Consider the following 19,298-nt stretch of genomic DNA (forward strand, 5'->3'; position numbering starts at 1 on the left):
TGTGAGCTTCAGCGTCAACAATAAGACGCTCGAGAACGAGACGAACCCGGAAGTGAAACATCAACAGACGGTCACGTGAGGATGCTGAAGGCTGAAGATGGAAGAAACAGACTTTAATGATATTTTAGATGACTGGTTTATCGAGTCCCTGAAAACGTGAGAAAATAAGAAGTGTCCTCTTTGTTTTAACATGTTTAAAGTGTTTTAATTCGGCTTGCTTTTAATGCACGTAGCAGACGTAAGTGATACACAACATTATCTGTTCACTAAACTTATCTACGGTGGTCTAAGTTAAATATATCCGTTGCCAATTGAAGAGTGGATTATATTAATTAGGAACAATAAGTCGTGTTTTATAGTTACGGTAGGTGTGCTTAGCCCTGAGATAGGGAAACAATAAATATGTCATATTTTGGATGGAGTCTGGTGTGAATACTGAACAAAAACATGTTACCATCAAATACAAAATGTGAACATTAAACCTCCCTAAAGAGTAACCTAACACTGCCACATATATGTGTAAATATCATTGTGGTGTTTCTAAAATGATTTCAATAAATACCTTCAGGTACAAAGATCTTCACGTGTATCAGCTGGAACATCCCACCCAGGTGTTGGAGTGGACGTCAGGGAAGAGTGAGTTCATACTTTACGTTTTAGCAATACTCATTATCTGAAAATATTACATTTCAAATTGGTCTGAATGCACACAGAATAAGCGTTAATTGCATTTAAAGTCAAACGGAACCTTTTATCTTTGTGTTTGCAGCCGTGTGCGTCGCAGGATTCAGTCCGTCTACAAATGAAATCCTGGAGCTGCATTTGCCTCTGAAACTGTTCGCTGATGACAATAAGGTGAGAGATTATTCCACACTTTGGGTTTTTACGTTTTTACAAACATCCACACATCACGTTATGCCTCTGCTGTGTGTGTGTGTGTGTGTGTGTGTGTTGTGTTCAGGGTCTTTGTGCAGAGCGGGACTTTAAAGTTGTCCACGGTGGGTTCACAGACGGTCCTGTCCGCGTCCTCAGACACGTCCCAGGAACGAGGTGAGAGGGAAACAACTCACCTGGAATGAACTTTGTGTCGCTTTACTTTTTCTCGTCTCTCCATTTACGTCCATTAAAAGTCGAGTTAGAAGCTCGAACTGTCATCAAATGTTGGTTTCAAAGCTTCATTCCTGAGCTTTGCTTTATTGAAGTGAAGATAAAACGCAGATAGAGAAACGTAAAGCCAATTAAACACCTTCAAAAATAGAAACCCAAAGTAGAACTGATGCTATTATTCCTCGATTAAACATTTAGTCTATGAAATGCCCAAAATCATCTCAATTCTCAATCACAGTTTACCAAAAGACAAAGAACACAACAGTCAAAAAGTCAGAGTAATCATTATGATACGAGATTAATTGTACCGATGTGTCGTATCTTTTTAAGTCAGATAATTGAACTGTTTGCATTTTGGGGAAAATCCGTCTCTCCAAAAAACACGAGGAAAAAAAAAGAGATTAAAATATAAGAAAATACAACATATATATATATATATATATATATATATATATATTTAAATATAAATTAAATAAACATTTAGAAAAAAATTAATTGTAGAAAGTTGGAACCAATTCATATTTACCTGCTTGATGATTTTACATTTTAATATTTACGAAGCACTTTGTACCTTCTTATCTTGACTCCTGCTGTATACCGAATACATGAATGAATAAACTTTATTTATACAACATCTTTCAAAGTGCTTAAAGTTTAAAAACTTTACAAATACAACAGGACGTTAGAAAATGAGTTTCTATTATCTAAATATTACAAAAACTCATGAAAGATTAAAAACACACAACTGCTGTCAATATTACAGCCATCACAAGTAGTCAATCAATCCATCAGTTGATCGACACAAAATCAATCGGCAACAATTCTGATATTAGATTAATCACTTTAGTCATTTTTTAAGCCAATTAAAAAAGAGCTTGTGAAGTGAATATCTTTTGTTTTGTGAGAGTTTGTAGTGGAGCTTGTGATGAATAGTTAATAACTTAAACATCAAATGCAGCGATAATGAAACAGACTTTCAGTGATTCAGGAATCAGTGACGGATGATGTTGATGGTGTAATAATAAGCATGACGGAGGCTCAGTGTTCTGAATGCGAGTCTGTTTTTATGGATCCTTCGTATCCGGTCGTATTAAATCCAGCAGTTGTTTTTTGTTGCTGCAGGTGTGTCGTCACCAACGACGGGCTGACCTCCGACCTGCAGGTGTGGAGCGTCGGAGGAGACGACAGCGGTGAGTTCAAGTCACCTGAAAGAAAAGACGACGTTTGATTATTGTTAATATTTCCAGAATACAAATACGTTTCATCATTCGGATTACATTTGTGAATTAAGTTGAGTCTAAAATATGTCGTGTTTTCCTCACAATGCGATTGGTTCTCTCGCTCGTCCAATGACAGACGTGATCAGGTTGACGGGGCGTGTCGAGGGGAGGAAGAGGAGGAGGAGGAAGAGTGTTTCAGAAGGAGGAAGCTTCAGGATCGCAGCTCGACTCTCGTCACAAGTTCTTCATGGAGCTCAGAGCAGCGACGTCCAGCTGACTCAGCTGATCTCAGGGCAGATCCTCTACGCGCTGGGTAACACTGAGATACCGAGTGCAGCTCCGTTAACTCTCATTCATCTTCACGCTCACTCATTCAACACGCATTTAATGTTTCTGTTGGACGCTCGTCAGAGCAGCACAAATGAGACTGAGAGGAATCCTGAAGTTCAACTTAATACTTTTTAAAAACCTTTTTTTAAAGATGCTATTCATACATTTTATTACTGTTGTAACCCGTTACACCAGCTAACTTTACATTTACCGTCTTAGTTTGTGATAACGTGTATCAATGTAACTTAATTCAGATCAGAAGAATAAGAGAATGAAGTGAGTGAATATCACAATACGAGGTTTATCAGAGTATTATCAGAAGTACACACGAGCAAGAAACACAATCTTGTTCCCTGTGACACACACAGAGCTGAACTCTTTGTTAGGATATAATATATATATATATTGATTCTTTATGTTATTCCAGTATTCAAGGATCATCTATTGTCATTGTGAAACACAGGGTTGCACAACAAAATGCAGTTGTAGCCCGTTTGCTACACAAGAAAAACATCAAAAAGAAATAAAAACAGTGGATTCCTCGAGCGCTTTTGAAATACTTCACCAGTATTTGGCCAATAAACGTAAATTTCGTAAAATCTCACGAAAATAGTCATAGTATAGCATGTCATAAAATATAATCTACTACGACAAAAGTCATAGTATAGTGTGTAATAACAAAATCCCCCAAAAGTAATATTACTTTAAAATGTGGTGAGTGGACGAGCACCAAACTGATATTGTTAAGAGAACTTTGGCTGCTCGTCAGATTCTCGTCCTTTTCGTTTGACAGAGACGGACTCGGATGATCCTCTGAGCTCTTTACATTTCATGGACGACGTCGTCTTCCTCGCCGGCTGCTCTAACGGGAACGTTTACATCGCCGACACTCGGACGTCTGCTGCTCCTCAGCTTCACCCTCCACCAGCGTCCTCGGGCGAGTCCGTCCTCTGGTGGACGGACGCGTCCTCCTGCAGCGTCGTCAGACTGTCCTCCGCTGGACAGGCCGTGATTTCAGACCTGAGGAACCCTGCAGGAGCCGTGAGTCGCGCTCAGCTGGACGTCCAATCGGGTCGCTGCAACCCGGACGTCAGAGCGTCGTGGGCTCCGGCGCTGGACGGCTGTATCGCGGTGTCGGGTGAGTTCACAGGCGCATACATGAGATACATGAGAATATTCATACCACCTATGGAATTACAGCCAGTTAGCTTAGCATAAAGACTGGAAATGAAGGGAAAGTGTTAGCTTTGTTCAGTCCAAAGGTAAAAATCTCCGCGTACTGACCCCGGTACGCCAACTGAGGTTTCCTCTAAACTGTTAAACTTTATAAGACATAATACATTCGTTTTTAACTCCTCACCTCTCTCTGCAGGTTTCAGTGGAGCGGTTCAGATCTACAACACATCAGTCTGGCAGACGGAGTCTCGGGAAGTCCAGCCTCTGTTCGAGCACCGCGGTCACGCCGTTTCCTCGCAGCCCGGCGACGACTTGTTCGTCACCTCCCACGTCTGGCATCCCGAGCGGCCTCGGACGCTGCTGTCTGCGGCCTCGGACGGCTCCGTCCACGTGTGGGACTGGGTCGACCAATCGGCTGCCAGCTGCTGACGGAACAAAGCGGAGATCTAGTTCACCTGAGAAGAGGAAAGGAGAAAGGAGCTGGTGTTACCTCTGAGGCACGGCTCAATGGATTTAAGGAGAACTGATTTTTTTATGATGGGTGTAGGTTAGACTCTAACCTTTGGTGGACTGACCCTTAAAGGACTATTCCCTCTGTATGAATTGCCTCTATTTACGAAAATAAAACGTTCCGGTGCTCATGAAGGAGCGTGTAACTGCTGTGAGATGTTTTCACAGGAAGCGGAACGAGGAAGATGCTGACCTGTAGCTGTGATCATCATGTCGCTGCAGCACAAACACGAGCTGCACTCAGTCTTTCAGAGCAAAGGCTGATCGTAATGGAACCTTTGGGTACGATCACCTTCACTTTCTCTACTTCAGATAAGACGGCTAAACCCGGAGATCTATTATATATATCTATATATATTTATAGTGTGTATTTATACATTTATATAGACATAAATAGGGAGAAGGAAGTGACGCCACACGAACACAGCTGTTCACTGCTTGCTGCCTGGTTCTTGTGTTAAAAATGTCGCTTAATAATAAATAAATAAAAAAACTGCGTTAACGCGCGATAATATAATTGTCGGCATTAATTAATTAATGCGTTAACGCGATAACACGTTAACTTGTCCAGCACTAATATATATATATATATATATATATACATATATACATGCACCGTCTGCAGAACCAGTGTCCACAGCTGGTAGAGACTGGATCCTTCAGGACGTCCCGACACGAAGCACAGTGGGACGGCTGCTCCTCCTCGGGGTCATGAGCCTTCTCCCTGTCTCACTGGAGACCAACACATTCTTTATAACACATTTTATATTCATGAGTTTAATGGCGGACTACAAACCAACGTTTAAGGTGCATACCGCCCCCTACTGTACCGAGTGTGTAACATCATGACTTTGACAATTGTCATTTAAACAATATTATTAATAATAAATAAAATAAAGAAAAGTTATATTGTGGACATTAAACCCGTTCCATTCATAAACGTACATGAAGCCCTTTTAACTGATCTTGTTTGTCCCCTGTCTCTACCGGTCCTCTGATGCTCCACTACTTCCTGTATCTACCACTCCTTCAGTCTCTCTTTGCACACTGAACTTCCTCCTCCATCAGCACATGTTCAACACTCTACAGCTGAATACCTCACATTTATCCCACTCTGTCTCTGTCATGATGTAATGAATATCATTATAGTATTATTATTATTATTATTATTAAAGCTTTCAGAGCTCTTTTTAGTCCAGATTTGGCTCCAGTCTGTGTTCCAGAGTCACGGCTCACAAAATGACATTTTATTGTATTTTCAAATCCCACCAAAGAAAGAGAGAGAAAGCGAACTGCTTATAAAAATACAACACACCCGTCTATGCTTATGGAGATCCCTCCAAAATGCAATAAAACATACATTTCCATATATAACGGCCACATATACAGCATGACATTATTCCCCGTTTTATTGATATACTATATATATATATATTTTAATTACTCCTGCTTCTTTTTCATAAACTTAACGATAAGAGAAGGCAACATGCAGGTGATAGCAGCACATTTAAAACACAGAACACAACAGACCAGAGGGAGACGGGGACACCTCCCCAAAAACAACTTGGATGAATATGTTCAGAGGTAGAGCTCAAATGTTAACCACAGAATGAGAAGTCCATTAAATTAAATGGGTCTTATGCTGGGTTTTAATGAGCCACAGGCAAACCATACACGTCTAGATATATTGTAATCTTGTTACTTAGCAGCACCTCTTACTTTGGTTGGAGGGGGTTTGACTGTTCCCCTTCCTGCTAATGAACACCATTACTTTATTACTTAGACCACGGAGAACACTCGACTGCTGTGTCAGCAGAAGTTCACACATTCAAAATGCTACGAGTGTTTCAAGAGCAAAGAGCTGCTTCTTCTTCTGTGCGTTAATATGACGCCAGTTGAGAACATCAGGGTTTAAATAAAGCTGATGTAAAAACATGGCTCCTCAGCGCAAGATTGTGTTCCTACGCCCTAAAAATCAAGATGACTGCCACAAAGTAGGTCAACGTGCCGGCTGATTTACGCCGTGCACGAGAATGTAAAGTGCGTTTCCTCACATCTAAGTTTTATGTTGACAATCCTCTCCCCCCCCCCCTCCTAAAACAAAAACTGTGTCTGTGGTCACTATATTGCTGCTGTCCTCTAATGTACTCAATTAATTCCTCAAGCTCTAGCGTAGCATTTGCAGATGCATGTTCTACGTCTGACATGCAGGGACAGCTCTATAGTAACAATAATGTGCAAATTATAAAAGATGGAGGGAGAGTGTGTGTTTGGGGCTTTATCTCACTTTTGGTTACGACTGAGAGAGAACATCAGGAAACAATTCAAAACGGACAAAAGACACCAGAGACGCTGCTGTGTGGACGTTTAAAACGGTTCATTCAGGAGATGTAAAGCGTCTTTTGCAAAAAGGCTTTAAAGGGTGAAGTTGGGGGAACGGAGTTGGAAGGTTGATCCGGAGACAGTGGAGGGGGTTTGGACCGGCGACGAAGGTTCAGGTTGGTGTTAGAAGTCTGACGGGCCCACAGCTGTGGGCGGAGTTATAGAACCTTCTGGAGGATGGCGTTGGGCACTTCCAGAGTCTCGTCCCTCACCAGGACGATGTCGTAAGAGTCCAGATATTTGTCGAGCCGCTCTTCCACCTGCAGAGTGAGACAGGAGGAAACTCTCAGAAAGCGGCTTCGCGGTTCTTCCGACACCAGAACCAGAAACACATCAGCTATTGTCGAGTACGTCGAGTCTGTGCACCAATCTGATATCACGCCATCACATCATCCATCAGCTCATTTACGCTAAACAGGGACAACTACACACCGTCACTCGCGACCCGATCCGTACAACCCGCTCTATCGCTACTGCACATGTGCAAACTAGTACTACAAACCTGGATGCTATTCTTCCCTTGGTAACGCTACATTGTTAACAACAAATCCGTGTTGAAATCATCAGGAAGAGAGCTAGTTAGCGTTAGCAGTAATGTCATGCCTGGCTAAATAAGACAACAGCTAACGTTAGCGAAGGTTGCATTGAGTTACATTACGATGCCTTCAAGCTCTATTCAGTGAAAATTCAGCTACAGTAAATTACAATGTCATGATGATGTGTTCAAATGTAAAATGTAGTTTTTGTTGAGAAGCTTGAATAAATAGATATTAGAGAGGGAATAAAGGGCCCTTTGGTGTTGGATTGGCGTTGTGTCGGGACTCAAAACTCTTCCTGGAAGTTGCAGAATTTGTTTGTGAAACAAAGACAATGAGCGATATCGTCAAGACGCACAAGTGCAAACTATTTTTAAAAAAGAAAAGAAAGTTGATCAGCAGCAGAAAAACAACAGAAAACGAGCTGTTTGAGCCCGAGTGCAGCTCCCTCCTTGACTGCAGTCTCTAGTTTCAAGTCTTCTTCAATACAGCATGATGTTCATTTAGTACATTATGGTCCATTTAGAGTCAAACAGACCATAAAGCAGGGGATGCTTTAGGGCGGGGCTACACAGTGATTGACAGGTCTCTACGTCACTCCTCCTCAGTGCAGATATGGTCACTTCCTGTTCATCGGTTGCGGAAAAAAACAACACGGCGACGGCAAAATCGCGGAACTGGAGGCCTCACATCAGTCCACAAACCAATGGGTGACGTCAGGATGACTACGTCCACTTCTTAAATACAGTCTGCGATCCCTCCATGACCTCAGTTTATTGATGATTTCTACCCATTGGACATTTTCTGTGTGTTTTTTTGAGAATCCTCGTTCATGTGTACCTTGTCGTTGAGGAAGCCGATCTTGAGGATGTTCTCCACGTTGGGCGCGCTGTCGGCCATGCTCAGGTCGCCCAGTGAGTCGCCCATGAGGACGACGTTGCAGTACTCCTTCACCTGTTTGAAGTACTCCGTGTTCCGCAGGGCGCCGTCGTGCTTGTTGTACACGTGGATCAGCTCGCCTTTGAAACCCTTCAGGACGCCCTGTGAGAAGAGGAGCAGATCCAACAGGCGATCAGACATTAAGTGTTTCTTTATCCGCGAGGTCGGACTCGAACACACGCAGAAAGAAGAAGAACGGTGGACGACTCACGTTTTCGTCGAAGTCCATGAAGTTGGAAACGACCTTGACGTTGGGGTGGTAGACTCCGGCCTGGCGGATGATTTCCTCCAGGACGTCGCCTAGGCCAGCGGAGAAGACGAAGACGGGCACATTGTGCTGCTGCAGGCGGTCAAAGAACTGCTCATATCCCTCCCTGAAAGCAAGCCCAGAGGGACACGTCAGTGAGAGGCACAATCAACCGTATAATATACACGTTTATAGAAGTGCTGCAGGGCTGACGTATTAACGTCACACTGATTCTTCCACTGGATTCTGGATTATAGCAGAAAATAAACTGTGTCAAACAAATGTTTATGATACTTTCACATGTAAAGTAAGAAGCTAACGTTAGTCTATAGAGGAACTCCACCACGGTCACGTGACTTCAGGTCTCCTCCACTAAACTAAAGGAGGACTAGTGTTCTAGTGAGGACGTCTAGTCGTCTCATTTAAGATCTTTTTAAAGACGTAAAAGCTTCTAAATTCACCATGAGGGGGATTTACTGACTTCATATCACAGAACAAAACAGTTAAATGTATTCAGCTGGTGTTCAGACCTTTTGTCTCGACTCATTTCCGGGTTCCGCTCCTGCAGCTCTTTATTGGCATACTTAATTAAAGAGTTGAACTTATAGATACAAACATGTAGCATTTTGTTCATGAATGGATAGTAAATCCAAATAAAGCCCAGTTATTTTTCTTCTATTTTTGCAAACAATACCCAAACAAATATTAAACCGCATCAGGAAACATGAATAAATGAGTTTACGGTGTTTAAATGATCACATTAAAGACACAAACGCATCATTCAGCATTTTGTCTTTGGAGTACAAAACCTCCTCACTCAGTCGTGGCCTTTCTACATCACCGTCAGCTAAATACCCACAATGCAACAGTAAACTGCAGACCAGGAAAGCGTTGAGGAACACGCACCTGAGGGCAGCGTCAGACTCTCTCACCACCTCGGCCAGCTTGTCTTTCTCTAGCCGCTGCTCCACGAGTAACGTGTGGGACTTGAAATACCTGCAAACAAACAAACGCGTGTGTGTCGGTGTGAAACCGTGTGGAAAGAGGAGAGCGTGCGCTGCTGGTCGTGAGCAGAATTATTTCCTTATTTTTCTTACCACTCCACCATGAACGGGTATTTCTCCTCCATGGTGAGATAAGGGTCGACCTCGATGGGATAATATTTGTTATTCAGCTGCAGCAGCTTGATCCTGCACTCCTCCGTCACCAGCTTGCAGTTATCGATGATATCTGCACAAAGAAGACGACAACGTTGGAATAAAGGCTTCAAACGAGCAAGAAAACCACATTGAGATAGGGACTTTCTTAAAATCGAGATTCACAAAAGGTGTGGTCACAAAAATAAACACCGACAGGTGACGTTGAAGCTATTTATGACGGGATGAGTATTACCAGACGACGTCGAGTGATTTAGAAACCACTCCCGTTGTTTGTGTTTCCTGCGGGGCAATCGAATATGATGAGTGAAGTCTCTATTTTAACCCTAATATGATGCCAAGGCTCTGCGTAACGACCTCCGGAATGATTACAAATGACTAGATTACCTCAGGTAATGCTAGTCCCGAGCGAAACAGGCCTCATAAACGTCCCATTTTCTGATTGCACTTACTGTGGCACGACGGACAGCGTTTGCCGTTGACGGCGAACTTGCTTAACGTCATGTCGAAGTCTGTGATGATCTGCAACGGAGACAAAGAAAACATTTCGTTTACCACAACCGGAGGAGTTCGTGAATCGGACACAACAGACACTGGAAGAAACAAAAAGGACCTCGATGTGGGGAAACATAACGGAGCGAGTGACCTAAAACACCACACAGACACTTGGATGCTGGACTTTCATTCTCTGTTGCATCTCGACATGTAAAAACACGAAGCGGGAAGCGAGTGCATGTTCCAGATAATAAACAAGAGCAGCCTGAAAAGGGCTGAATCCATTCAAAGTGGTTTCCCAGTTGCTAAAGACTTGGGAACTTCAGTACCACCGGGTGGCGCCAGTTCACCAATTTAGGACGTGGGTGTCCTACCTGTAGTTTGGAGGCTCCTCCTTTGATGAGGCCACAGATGATCTGCTCCACCCTCTCGGGATCCCTCATGTGGACCGTCGACTTCTCGAACTGAGGCATCTGGACGGGGGAGAGGAGAGGAAGAGAGGTTGTTAAAAAAGAGGGAGGAAACCAGCAGCATGACACCAGACGCTTCCGCTGTAGGAGATTCCTGAAAGTCATCTGTGGCTCGAGCTCGACGAGGACGGCACGTGAAGAGGTTTGGATTGAGGTTAAGTGTGTTTGGGAGGTAAGAACTGACAACATGACACGCTGATGTCGTTAACTCTAGGTTACACACCACACTCATGGGGGGGGGGGGTTTAGGAGTCCTGACTCAGCTGATGTTTGGAATCCGTCGGTGTTGTGTAACAAGCTGAGCGGACACACAAACAGCCTGGAGGGAGCTGGTGACCTTCTCATTACTCGACTGCAGGATTTCTATTTTAATTTTTTGGTGCAAGATGTTGTCTGAATGCAAGATAAGTAGGGATGTCGACTGCCACACTAATCGATGAGTTGATGTAATCGACAGACCTGTAAAATCTTTCTCCACAAAGAATCACACAAAGGCACCATTTTTAGATCTTGTGTTTGGCAGCGATGTGCTCGTACATTCAGCACAAAAAAAAAAAAGAAATCTTAGTCGACAAAGACCAACACGACCGATTAGCAAATGTCGTCTGCTGAAGCTGAAGGCAAAATCATTTGATGTGATACACTAACATGTAACAGAACACAGACAACAGGAGAGAACATCCAGGAGAGCTGGTCGAGTTGCTTTTGCTGCATTACCTTTTTGAAGAGCGACATATCGATCGACTTTTAGTATCTAGCAATACGTACGGATATAGATCTATAGATATGAACATGTAAAAGCTCTTTCTCATGCAACAGCACTGGCAGTTGAGGGCTGCAGGAGGGGCAACAAGAGCAAAAAGCTGAATAATTAAAAAACACACGCACACAGCACCCCCCCCCCCCCCCCCCCCCCCACAACTTCCACCTTCTTATATAATCAGCATCAGGCTTAGTAGTGCCTCATGAGTCACTCTGATCCGACAAATACACAAAACCCAGAACACAAACTAAAAGTTCCAGCACATCTCTCACACACACACACACACACACACACACACACACACACACACACACACACACACACACACACACACACATCCAGACAAACACACACACACACATCCAGACAAACACACACACATATCCAGACAAACACACACATCCAGACAAACACACACATACAGACAAACACACACATATCCACACACACAAGACAAACACACACACACACACACACATCCAGACAAACACACACACACACACACACACACTAACTTACCGCGGGTCTGTTGCGTCAGCTAAAACGAGAGCGAGGAAAGGCTTACGTGACTGCAGTGGGTTTTTATAATCTACGGCAACAGTCGTGGGGGCGTCGCCCAACATGACCCCTCCCCCGACACAGAGAGGCTCAACCTCCACGATTATTCATCACTCAGAATAATAAAGACAGAAGGTTGAACAATGACACATTGTTTATTGATAGCGGGGTTTTAAAAAGACACAATGTTTGTGACGCGGTCACTAAATGATACACTTGGTTTACCCCGTGAACCAGGTGCTTTCAGGGACCATCCTGATGAGTCGCTTATGTATTTCATGTAGAAAGTTATTTTGGTTAGATTTAGAATATTTGTTTCTGAAGCTTTGTTTTGCTGATGGCGCTTTAGTCACGCAGGTTCGTACCCGCGCTGGTTTTCGTGTTAACGCCTCGGAGCGATCACCCGCTCGTTGTTTTTGTTTTTATAAACTCCAGGTGTTTGGATGTACTGGTACAAATGTAAAAATGCAAAGACACGGGAGAAATGGTTGCACAGGGTTGGAGTCTCTCTGAGTCCAGTGTTATTTTGGTGAAGTGTAATCGGAGAGCGGCGACCTAGTTGTTTGGGAGTCGTGGTACGCGAGGCAGTCGAGGCCGGCGGAGGACGAGGTCGTCTCGTGTTCTCGTCTCCGGAGGACAGCAGCTCCTCTGAGTCACCGATTGGTGGAACACAGCAACGCGTCAGCGTGCATCCAGTTTATGAAAACATAAACTACATAAGCTTTTACATAAAAATCTTGTAGCCCAAGTACTTATTTTGCCCAATACTCATTTTCACTGAACAGAGCCTGAACGCATCATTGTGTAGTGGATCCTTTCGTTAGCGGTGCTGCTAACGTTACTAGCTCTCCTCCTGTCGGCTTGAACACTGACGGGTTGTTTACAATGAAACATCATCAGAGATCAGAGACAGGGTTGTAAAAACTAGTTATGATTGATGATAAAAGATCCAGTGTTCATACACAATTACATCAGCCTTGTAATATATTTTGAGTGTTTCGACCGACACACAGGCCCTCGATACTGTACGTGTGTGTGTGTTTTTAATCATTAATACACAGATCAAGCTCGTAGATCGTGTATCTGTAAAGGGAATGGAGAGGAACGTCACTGACCTCCAGTCTGATTTGGACCACAGTACTTCCTTCTTCTTCTCACTACTACTTACAGTGCTGATCTTACTGCGACCACTACTAGTCCTACTTCTACTAGTACAATTACTACGACTGATGGTACTACAGCTGGTCCATGAGACGGGACGCAGGTCATGTTTATAACATCAGCCACATACAGATATATGAGAGTACAACTTCTCATTGGGACACGTTTAAGGACATGAATGCCTCCGAGCTGCCTGTGGCCCCCACCCCGACTGGGAACTGCTATAGGTCATGGTGGTGACAGACATCTGTTGCTGCTGATAAAGCAGCACGGCCAGTAAAAATAAAAGCACTGGTCAGACTCATTACCACTGCCAGGGGGGAGATGTTTTCAGTTTGTTTGTTTGTTTGTCAGCAGGATTACAGAAACAACTACCGGCCCAGTTCTCATGAAGCTTGGTGGGAGGGTGTAGCGCGGACCAAGGAAGAACTTCAGGACATTTTAGGAGCGGATCCAAATCACGAGGTGGACACACGCGTTCTTTTTCATACGTGGAAACAGCCGAGGTGGCGGTCCTTCTAGTTTCCATTGCTATTCCTATCACCGTCTACGACTGACAAAAGAAATGTCCGCACTACTGACGGAAAACTAAATCCCATAATCAAAAACATCATATCACGCATGTTCTCATGCAGGATAATGTGCTGTGAGAAATGTGGGTAAAATTGGACTAAACATGAGATTTTTGTCAACATATGAGGACAACAATGTTGAATAATTGCCAAACCTAAATCAACTTAATAAAATGGAGACAAATAAAATAAAACCCTTCTTCTGTGCCTGAAACAAAGTCGACATCGACCCAATAAATGTCTTTGTCCTTCTGCGTGTTAAACTGTAATACCACTGTTATTGTCACTTTGTGTGAAAGCAGTAGAACCGGTCTCATGTGTAAAGGCAACATCTGTAAATTGACTACTGTATTGTATGTAGCAAACCTTAAATATTCACACGTTCTTTTGGTCGTATTGACAGACTTTGCAGATCAACTGTAGCTCTGTTCTGCGCTCCAGAGGTGAACACGGTGAGACACACTCAGGCATGTTTCTTCCTCACCTAATGCAGCAAGAACTCTTTTTTTTAACGGCAGGCATTTTGCCAGGACGGTATGATTGACAACTTTACTACCGGCTGGACTCTATCTAGGAGGGGCTGGTTCCAGGTTCCTGCTTTTGTGCATGCTGGTCTCACCGTCATGGCTTTCTGAGACACTTGAAGGAGCTGAGTCATCCATAATGAGTCATAGCATAGGTGGTAATAAAAGGTTTGAACTTCACCCCAGTTACTGTAATGTAAAGGACATACGCACACCGCCACTAGGAGTCAGAACGGAGTCTGTCAAGCAAAAGATGATTTCACAAAAGCGACAGCTTTTCTACTCGTTCTACTCTTTGTGTAAAGAAATACCAGCAGACGTTACCAAGCTCGCTACATCAATCTGGACTTTACTGTCACAGGGCAGTACTGCAAACAAACACAGGACTTTCACCCAGGAGACCGCTGTTTGTGTCCCGTGTGAAACCAAGTCAACGTTACTTCATTTGACCGTAGTTTTGTTTCGTTACTTCTACACTTTACTGACGCCAAACTACGCAACATGCTTCGTTATTTTACAGAACAAACAAACGATTTTTTAAGCCTAACTAAGGGCTTTTGTTGCCTAAACCGAAGTAGATTTGGTGCGCAAGTAAACCTAAAAAATAAGTTAACCTGCGTTTGGAAGTTTATTTTGAAAAGACTCCTTGCATCTAACGAGTGGAAACTGTACAGTTCCTGTGAACATGGCAGTTTATTTTGAAAATACACCATGCACGCAACTCGGTGAAACTGACCTGGCGTCCCTGACAAAAACCGACACTAGCGGGTGACCTAGTCAGTGTGAGAATGTGTTGCACATGACGAGCATGACCTCAAGACCTCCAAGAGACGGTGCGCTGAACACAGGCCTTATGAAGTCAGCCATTGATCACAGGGTCGGGGGTTCGATCCCGGTGGACTCTGCTCTACATGAGCAAGACGCCCGGGTTGCTCCTGATGTACACGCAACAGGGAGACAAATGGAAGTTCCTTCAGGACAAAAGCGTCTTTCAAATAAATAAAGATAAGTTACGTCTAACGTTTAGCTCGTAAGATGTTTAGGGTTTAAACATCGAGGGGAGAAGTTCAATGAAGAACCAGCTCTCAAAGCATGAAAATACAAACGCTTGTGTGCTGTAGAAATACTTGTGTGTTTTAACTTCTCTGGTAGTACGAAGAGTGTCTCCTTTAAGCCGTTTCATTGTCAGGACACATCCTGCAGTTTAAAGAAATATAACCATAGTTTAGTGATTTCTTTCAGACCTCCAGAACTGGATATCTTTAGTGTCTCATTTCAACGTCTCTGCGGAGGAATAAAGATTCGAGGAATGAAGAAAGGCTTGTGCTTTGTTTTTCTGAAGTGACACAGCTGGGTTTTTAGAAGTCGCTCCGTAGAGGAATGTCCCTGTAAAAAGCCTGGCTGAGTTTGCCGTCGTGTGGTTTTTAGACTCAGAGCGGATGTTTGTGCTCCTGTAGAATCAGGCATCATCAAAAGATGGTCACAAGTTTCCACGCTGAAGGTCGGGACGGGAAACAAGCTAACGGTCTCTATCCAGCAGCCGGAGTGAATACTGCTACTTTACAAAAGAACAGAGCAAACAAAGGGCGGAGGGCCGCCTCTGCTGCTGTGTGAGACTTTGACTCAAATAATGCTCTTTTTCATGCACTGGTTTGGTTTCTCACAACGCAAGAGAATAAAATAAATCAGCCATATTTTGATTTGGCCTCTCGGGAAATTACAAGCAACAAAACGACGAATGTCAGTCTGTCCTTTTTGAAATCCTATCAACTGTTTCTACTGCAGACGATGAACTGTGAAAAGTGGCAGCTGAATTTGGGCGAAGTCCTCTCAGGTGAATGAGCTTGTGTGTGTCTGTGTGGGTAAACAGAGCATTCAAGTGTGCACCTGTAAAGGTGTGGTCGAATAACTCGAGACATGATGAATCATAGATTATAGTAGAGGTACAGCATGTAGAAACGCCTGCAAAGTACAAACTCTAAATATCTTCTACAAGCTGTATACGTCTCTGGTAGCCGCAGCAAACCTGTCAATCACTGTGTAGCCCCGCCCTAAAGCATCCCCTGCTTTATGGTCTGTTTGACTCTAAATGGACCATAATGTACTAAGTGAACATCATGCTGTAATGAAGAAGACTTGAAACTAGAGATTGAGACCATAAACTCATGTTTACAATGTTTACTGAGGTAATAAATCAAGAGAGAAGTAGAGTCATTTTCTCATAGACTTCTATACAACCAGAGGAGTCGCCCCCTGCTGGATACTAGAGATAATGCAGCGTTAAGACATGAAGCATTGGCTCCATATAACAGATTAGAAACTACTTTGTGAGAAAATAAATAAATGTACTTTGTTGAACTACATAAATCCCTCACGTGGGTATTCTAGGGATGGTGTTTAAGTTAAATAGAAATTAAATAAATGCCTTTATAAAAGACTTGTAAACTGTAAATGATAATCAAAATTCTTGAGAAAAATGCAAAAGGTTATCATTGAAAGAGTTTATAAACTTGTACACATTCTGAAAAGCAGTGTTCTGTAAACATGAGATGTACAAGTTAGATAGGGTAATAATTCATATGTTACTGTCCGTACGGGCAAATTAAAATAAATAAGATATAATTCTGAATGTGTATAGAAATGTTTCAAAGTCTGTCTACTTGAGTCAAACACATCTCGACATATGACCCTTGGCCCCCTGATTGTCTGCAGTTACTTTGGCATGTTTGGATGATCCCCGTCGGACAGGTTAGGAAGCTGCACGGAGGTGCTGCTGCAGCTTGCATAACCTCCACGCTGACCGAAACGGCAGCAAACTCATCCCAGGACCGTGCAAAGAGCCGCAGCGAGCGGAGGCTCAGCTGCTGTCAGAGCGGTCAGGTGTCTGAACAAGAAGAAGAAAAAATAATCTGTGGTGACCTCTAAAAAAAAAAACCCCACAGCTGCTGTTTTTGGGGGACATTCGCGCCTGCGCAGAGCATGACAAGCAATTTCCGGACGTGGTTTTTCAGAATAGAAGCGAACAGGTCCTGTAGGTGTCCCATATATTAAAATACTTTAGTGATGCCAATGTATTTAATGCCTGATTTACTACTACTTATTTTTATTTAAATCCTGGTGATTCCTGAATATCTAATAATATTGTTTAATAATATTGTTTAAATTTAAAGTGCAGGTTTTCACATACTTCATAGCACAATAACACGTTAGATTGATGTGTAAATTGTCACGCCTGCAATGAAAATTATAAAGAAATCCTAATTGTTATAATCTGCTCTCAACTAACAGCCTCTTCGATACGACTTGTTCTCAACCACCGACGGATTGCGCACATTTTATTTTGAAGGTACAACTCCACCTACTTCCTGTTATCGTATCCGCCGTCGTAGTTGACGTAGCGCGAGCGTCTTGGGTTATTTTTTTTAACTCACCATCTCTATGATCCTAGTTTTCTTCCCCGCTCGCTTCTTCTTGGCGACGATGTACTGAGCCAGAACCACGCCGCCGAACAGGGCACAGACGCTGGCGCTGGCCGCGGCTCCGACCTTTACCACGGCCGTCCTGTCCATGATGGGGTCCGCTGTTAAAAAACTCTCCAACGAACCAGCAGCCTTCACGCGCCTTCCTACTGGTGCAAAAAACACGTGGCCAAAGATCTTCTATACACGAACCGGAAACACCTCACTCTGTTTGATATTTCCAACCAACGTTTTTAGAAGGATGGAAAAAAAATTGCATGACATAACAAGGCATCTATGGAAGCCCATTTCCGGGAGCAAAAAAAACATAACAAAATCACTACAAATAATAAATAAATAAAGTTATTATTATTATTTTTTAATTTACAAAAACAATTCAAGAAAAAAAGGCGGAGATGGGGTTTCATAGCTAACACATTGTATTTATACTTGTATTTCTGTAAAATTAACAACAATAAAATAATTTCAGACGTTAAGCTATTGTTAGTGCTAACCTTAATTTGCACGTTATTTATGAACATATAAGCTATCATACCTTTCGGGTAAGCTAGCAAACTTGTCAAGTAAGCTAACATAATAGTCTGAATCTTTCTGAACTTATGTTAAAATTAAAATCACCTTGTTATCTCTGATCTAGGAGGTCATTTTATGTATTCAAAGTCTTTTAAATCTCTGCTTCAGATGTCTTCCCTAACGCCGTATTATTCCCCCTTTTACTCTGTAAAATTCAATATAAAGTACTTCCGTTTGTACAGGAAATACCTAAATAAAAATCAATAATATAAGTAAAATAAATAAATAAATTCAAAATACACAAGTTCATTGTAGTATTGAGGGTCATCTACAGAAAACATCAACACATTAGATGAATAACACAGACTCATATCTTATGTAGCTATTTAAATCGTCTGCAAAAAATATATACTTTTGTACTTTTATTTGGTTCGTTTTCAACACATGAAATCAATAATGCAGTCAAGTAACAGCACTTTCTCTGGATACTTCTGAATGATCCTTCCTTGCTTACTTAATTATTTAAGTGGTTATAAAGCCTGTATTGTGCTTGCAGTTTACTTGTACATACAGTAACAAAATAAATAAAAAGTTTTCTAATTAATTAGAACTTGATTGCAACGCTGTTAAGCAGCCAACATCATCTGAATATTTGATTGTCCCACAGATACATGAATACAAAATACTAAAATGCAGGAGGAGATGTAATATGTGTAACGGATAACACCCTCTGCTGCAGACTGTGCTGTACTACCGAGTGAAGCATCCTTTCAATAGACAGTCTTTGTCAGCTGCTATCAGTTGGTTCTTTGCCTCTGACATCACCGGCTGGAGGACGAAGATGTGAAAATCCTCCAAAAAATGACCCCAAAAAACATCAAATTATCAAAACATTGATCTAAAGTCGTGCTCTTCATGTCAACAAAGAGATGCTGGATGAATACAGGAGAGAATAAAACGACCCACTGACGTCATGTTTTCAAGAAGAGGCAACTGTCGAAATAAAACAACCTGATAATGTTGTATATTTTGTATATTTACCAGTCGGGTACTTAACTACCCCCTCTTGTTTTGGGGTCTCCATCACATCGAGAGGGATTTAACAGCAGGTGCAAATGTTTCCACAGAAACTGCAATGTGTGTGATTGCAGCAAACTAA

The 19,298-nt window shown here is 42.5% G+C and overlaps 2 protein-coding genes and 1 long non-coding RNA gene across 6 annotated transcripts; 2 read left to right on the forward strand and 1 right to left on the reverse strand.

The window, feature by feature from the left end:
• The first annotated feature begins 44 nt into the window (after window positions 1-44).
• On the forward strand, window positions 45-4,478 carry wdr73 (WD repeat domain 73). Of its 2 annotated transcripts, XM_076081073.1 has the most exons (8): window positions 45-156; window positions 569-636; window positions 770-855; window positions 962-1,050; window positions 2,230-2,297; window positions 2,464-2,640; window positions 3,451-3,795; window positions 4,030-4,478. In XM_076081073.1, exons 1-8 carry the CDS (start codon window positions 98-100, stop codon window positions 4,260-4,262), a joined length of 1,125 nt encoding a protein of 374 aa, XP_075937188.1. In that variant the 5' UTR covers window positions 45-97; the 3' UTR covers window positions 4,263-4,478. The 2 variants fall into 2 exon arrangements, with proteins under 2 accessions (XP_075937188.1, XP_075937189.1); XM_076081074.1 differs by lacking the exon at window positions 45-156 and having other exon boundaries at window positions 574-636; window positions 2,211-2,297.
• A 1,097-nt stretch (window positions 4,479-5,575) lies between these two features.
• nt5c3a (5'-nucleotidase, cytosolic IIIA) lies at window positions 5,576-17,782 on the reverse strand. Of its 3 annotated transcripts, none has more exons than XM_076081077.1 (8): window positions 17,579-17,782; window positions 10,474-10,572; window positions 10,057-10,126; window positions 9,545-9,677; window positions 9,354-9,443; window positions 8,412-8,574; window positions 8,102-8,302; window positions 5,576-6,985 (listed from the first exon to the last, which is right to left on the reverse strand). In XM_076081077.1, the coding sequence occupies exons 1-8, from the start codon at window positions 17,714-17,716 to the stop codon at window positions 6,884-6,886; spliced, it is 996 nt and encodes a 331-aa protein (XP_075937192.1). In that variant the 5' UTR covers window positions 17,717-17,782; the 3' UTR covers window positions 5,576-6,883. The 3 variants fall into 3 exon arrangements, with proteins under 3 accessions (XP_075937192.1, XP_075937191.1, XP_075937190.1); XM_076081076.1 differs by lacking the exon at window positions 17,579-17,782 and adding an exon at window positions 16,864-16,999; XM_076081075.1 differs by lacking the exon at window positions 17,579-17,782 and adding an exon at window positions 11,852-11,929.
• On the forward strand, window positions 9,868-18,102 carry LOC142937943 (uncharacterized). The gene is made up of 2 exons (XR_012949473.1): window positions 9,868-10,741; window positions 13,406-18,102. It is a non-coding gene; the product is annotated as an uncharacterized LOC142937943 (long non-coding RNA).
• The last annotated feature ends 1,196 nt before the right edge of the window (window positions 18,103-19,298 follow it).

Source organism: Anarhichas minor, unplaced genomic scaffold (assembly GCF_050575085.1).
Source record: "Anarhichas minor isolate MPS153535 unplaced genomic scaffold, ASM5057508v1 ptg000079l, whole genome shotgun sequence".
Lineage (NCBI taxonomy): Eukaryota > Metazoa > Chordata > Actinopteri > Perciformes > Anarhichadidae > Anarhichas > Anarhichas minor.